At 33.2% G+C, this 4,970-nt stretch overlaps 1 protein-coding gene across 1 annotated transcript; it reads right to left on the reverse strand.

Annotated features, from left to right (window-relative positions):
- On the reverse strand, positions 1–1,050 carry LOC139526570 (uncharacterized). The gene has a single exon (XM_071321727.1). It carries the CDS (start codon positions 1,048–1,050, stop codon positions 1–3), a length of 1,050 nt encoding a protein of 349 aa, XP_071177828.1.
- Between the last annotated feature and the right edge of the window lie 3,920 nt (positions 1,051–4,970).

The following is a 4,970-nucleotide window of genomic DNA, read 5'->3' on the forward strand; positions in this document are numbered from 1 at the left end:
TTAACAACCTATTAGGTTCAATTTATATATTTTCCCAAAAGTTCCTATATACAGCATACAAGATTTTTCTTCTTTTGCAAGTCCAATGGAAAATGGATACGTAATTCCCTTATCTTCGGTGTTGATGAAAGTTACCAAATATCCAAAGGAATTTAATATATGAAGAGTATTTCGCCCGTCCACAACTATGACATTATCAGAAGGCGTGGTTGTTAAATCATATGGTGTAAATGGATTATCCTCAATGTTGATAGCAGCATGTCCAGAATAGGTATTGATAATGTCCTTATGTCCCAGTACTACCACTCTTCTTTCATTCTCAGTAGTGTTATAATCAACAACAAAAATATTATCATTGCTAGTTGAAGTTATCTTCCATGGGTAGAACAATGTATCTTTATGATGGCCATTACCATACACTTTGTCACGGTTCCCATCATGGTCCATTACGATCACTTTTCCACCGGGTATTCCTACTACTATCTTATTATGTCTGGTTACATGAATGGACGAAGGCTCTGGTACATCATAGACAGTGTCTACAACTTTATTTGTTCCACTTTTGATCTGTTTCAGTTTTGGTTCACCATTAGCTATTAGTAAGTCATTATCAAGGGTTACAGCAATGTCATAAACGCTAGTGTTAAAACTGTATATCACCTTAAGCTTATCTCCTTCAAATTTTACTTTCTGCAATCCTGTATGGGAAGTGAGTAATCGTATTTTATTTTTGCGGTGTCCGTCACCAATCCACAACAAGCCATCCGAGGAAATTGCCAGTTCACGAACCTGATCTAACTTTGTTTGATATGTTTCAATAATAGTCATATCAATCTTCGAAGGAACAACGCTAGGTGAATTTCCAATATCCTTGATGGCTACAATCCTATGCTCCTTCGTAGTTTTGATTTTAGGATGAATGTTATTCTTACATACACAACACATCAGTAGGTCACATTCGAAGCATTTCCAGGAGATTTTAGGATCGCGTTCACATAACTGACACTGGATTGGAGATTGTATTCCTAATTGGGGTTTGGATAAAGCCATATTGGACACAACAAAATGTTTTTTGCATATAATTTTAGTAAACTTGTTTTACTACTTGATATCAATTCCGTAGTTTATATGGGTAATAGGGTTAAACTGAAACATTGGATTCTCGAGATCCGGCTTGATATAAAAAAAAAAGTATCACAAAAATAGGGTACACATTGTCATATTTCCTGGTGCTGGGCAGGATATTTGATGGTTTTTTTTTACACTTTCAGGAAATACAAAGTTTCAATGCTGGTATTTATAATGAGTTTGTTGTAACATTTATAAGTGGATATATTAATTGTTAATCTATTGAAGAATTGGTTATAATTAAATACTTCCTTTTTGATTTTATTCCCATTCAACCTTTCACCTGAACAGTCTCGGATATGAAATATGTATATGAAATTCAGCAATATCAAAGAGATGCAAAAAAAAAGAACAACAATTCTAAAATAAAAAATAACTTGAATCTTGATCTTTTACGCTTTACAAAACTCATATTACTGGAGCCGATATCGAGAAGAAAAGTTATTTACAATATTTATAAAAGGCTTTTTTTAACATTTGATTTAGAATACTTCTTCATGCAATGAAGTAGTATTTAAAGTAAGAGCAGGACTACAAAATTAGTTGCGAAATAAAATTTAGTTGTAACTCAAACCTTAAATTTATTGAGATGATCTGTAAATAGGCAAAAACAGTAATTTCTCACTAAAACTTTACGTGGTTTACATTCATACTTACCATTCCTACCATATCTCATCTTAGTGTTGTAATCTAATGTCCAAAACATAATTTATGATAATTTTCAAAAGTATAAGAAGGTTAACTTAAACTAATCGAAAGGTAAAAAAACTACAAAGGAAGCCATGCATTAGTTTTAAATTTGCTCTGGCAATGAAAAGAATTCTTGAACACATCCAATCAAGAGTCATTTGAGCCTAGTTGGGTCTTGAGCCTAATCATAAAGAAAGGAATTATCATTCTCTTACATATACACTGCAAACTAACAATGAGCAATATGATACCAACCAAACTTGAGGCTCTAAAGAGCCTGTGTCGCTCACCTTGGTCTATGTGAATATTAAACAAAGGAAGCAGATGGATTCATGACAAAATTGTGTTTTGGTGATGGTGATGTGTTTGTACATCTTACTTTACTGAACATTCTTGCTGCTTACAATTATCTCTATCTAGAATGAACTTGGCCCAGTAGTTTCAGTGGAATGTTAGTTAAAATTTACAAATTTTATGAAAATTGTTAAAAATTGACTAGAAAGGACAATAACTGTTTAGGGGGTCAATTGACCATTTCCGTCATGTTGACTTATTTGTAAATCTTACTTTTCTGAACATTATTGTTGTTTACAGTTTATCTCTATCTATAATAATATTCAAGATAATAACCAAAACAGCAAAATTTCCTTAAAATAACCAATTCAGGGGCAGCTGTCCGATTCATCTGAAAATTTCAGTGCAGATATATCTTGACCTGATAAACAATTTTACCCCATGTCAGATTTGCTCTAAATGCTTTGGGTTTTTAGTTATAAGCCTAAAAATGCATTTTACCCCTATGTTCTATTTTTAGCCGTGACAGCCATCTTGATTGGATGGCTGGGTCACTGGACACATTTTTTAAACTAGATACCCCAAAGATGATTGTGGCCAAGTTTGGTTTAATTTGGCCCAGTAGTTTCAGAGGAGAAGATTTTTGTAAAAAATTACATAGATTTTGATACATAGAAAAATGGTTAGAAATTGACTATAAAGAGCAATAACGCCTAAAAGGGTCAACTGACCATTTCGGTCATGTTGACTTATTTGTAGATCTTACTTTGCTGAACATTATTGCTGTTTACAGTTTATCTCTATCTATAATAATATTCAAGATAATAACCAAAAACAGCAAAATTTCCTTAAAATTACCAATTCAGGGGCAGCAACCTAACAACAGATTGTCCGATTCATCTGAAAATTTCAGGGCAGATAGATCTTGACCTGATAAACAATTTGACCTCGTGTCAGATTAGCTTTAAATGCTTTGGTTTTTCAGTTATAAACCAAAAACTGCATTGTACCACTATGATCTATTTTTAGCCGTGGCGGCCATCTTGGTTCGATGGCCGGGTCACTGGACACATTTTTAAAACTAGATACCCAAAAGATGATTGTGGCCAAGTTTAGATAAATTTGGCCCAAAAGTTTCAGAGGAGAAGATTTTTGTAAGAGTTAACGACGACGGACGACGATGGACGACGACAGACAACGACGACGGACGCCGGACGCAAAGTGATCGGGCCAGGTGAGCTAAAAAGGGATGGATGTGTGCTCCGCAATAGTAACTAGATCCTGATCAACTGTTGGCATAGGTAAATCGAACATAGCTCTCTTCTACTTTCTAAAAATCATTGCATCAACCAATGAAATATCTGTGTCCAATTTTGAAGATACCATTAATTATCATTACAACTCAATCAAAAGGATCTTGAAAAGAAAGTCAGTGAGCATTTCCAGAATTGAGTAAGTGATGTGTGGACATGGGATCTGAATCAATTATTATTATTAGTGTTAACTATTTAAAATACACCTTTTCATTATTTGTACTGCTATTACTGTTAATCATACATGCTCTTGATCAGTCTGGGATTGTCAGATATTCAGAGGTTTTTTTAATTTAATTTATTCGCAACCTGTCTTCAGTCATGAATGTGTTTCCAATCAACACTTAGCAAGAAGCTGATGATTAAACCAAAGACAAAAGGATTGTACACAACCCATTCTCACCATCACTTGCAATGGAAATACAATTGCGTAATCTGTATTGTAGGAACACGAATGGAAAGTCAAGACAAAGGCAAACTTTTAAACTTATCCTGATTTCTTGTACATAACAAAATAATTCCTATTAAAGGTAATTATATAAAAAATTATAATACATTGATAAGTTCACAACTCGATCAAGAGGATCTTGACAAGAAAGTAAGTGAGCATTTTCAGAATTGAGTAATTTATGTGTGGACATGGGATCTGGATTTCAATTGTTATTATTAATGTTTGCTATTTAAAACACACCTTAGTTATGTGTCTGCCATTACTGTTGATCATAGATGCTCTTGATCAGTTTGGTACTTTTGTCAGATATTCATTTGTTTCTTTAAAAATTATTCACATGTCATGATTCATGGAGATTCAAACCATTTAGTGTTGATAGTTGTCCAGCATTGAATATCATTTACTTATTGTTGGACTGCTGTCACATTGACATTTACTATACTTTTTGGACCTTTTGGATTATAGCTCTTCATCTTTTATATAAGCTTTGGATTTCAAATATTTTGGCCACGAGCATCACTGAAGAGACATATTTTGTCGAAATGCGCATCTGGTGCAACAAAATTGGTACCGTTGATTTTATTACTGATGAAGCTCCTTTCAGTCAAAACAATTGTTTTATATCTTCTATTAATTTAGGAATGGTGGCAATATCTATTTGATACGGATTCTTTGATTAAAAAAAATCGAAGATAAATGCCAAAGTGTTACTGTGACTTGACTGATAGTGTTGCTCTCCAACTATTGCAACTTTTTCAAAATTCTGACCAAATTGCAATTGTTTTTATAAAACCAAACTAGCCATCTGGTCAGAAATTTGAACGAACTGCTGTAGAAACCAGTCAAGTTGTGAAAGTGCAAGGTGATAAAATAAATATACTTACAATCCTATAAGACCTTAACTCCACTTTATACAAAATTCTCAGAAATGATCCTGAATATGTTTAATTGTCATTTGTTCCATGTTTGCATTGTGTTCTGATTCTTTGTAAATATTTTTCGGGTAAATCGATTTCTGTTTGATGTGATGCTGTTCTAATCTTATTTTAATTGTCTGTTATTTATACTGTATCTTTTCTTTGGTAATCTGTTAT

This window comes from Mytilus edulis, chromosome 6 (assembly GCF_963676685.1).
Source record: "Mytilus edulis chromosome 6, xbMytEdul2.2, whole genome shotgun sequence".
Taxonomy (NCBI): domain Eukaryota; kingdom Metazoa; phylum Mollusca; class Bivalvia; order Mytilida; family Mytilidae; genus Mytilus; species Mytilus edulis.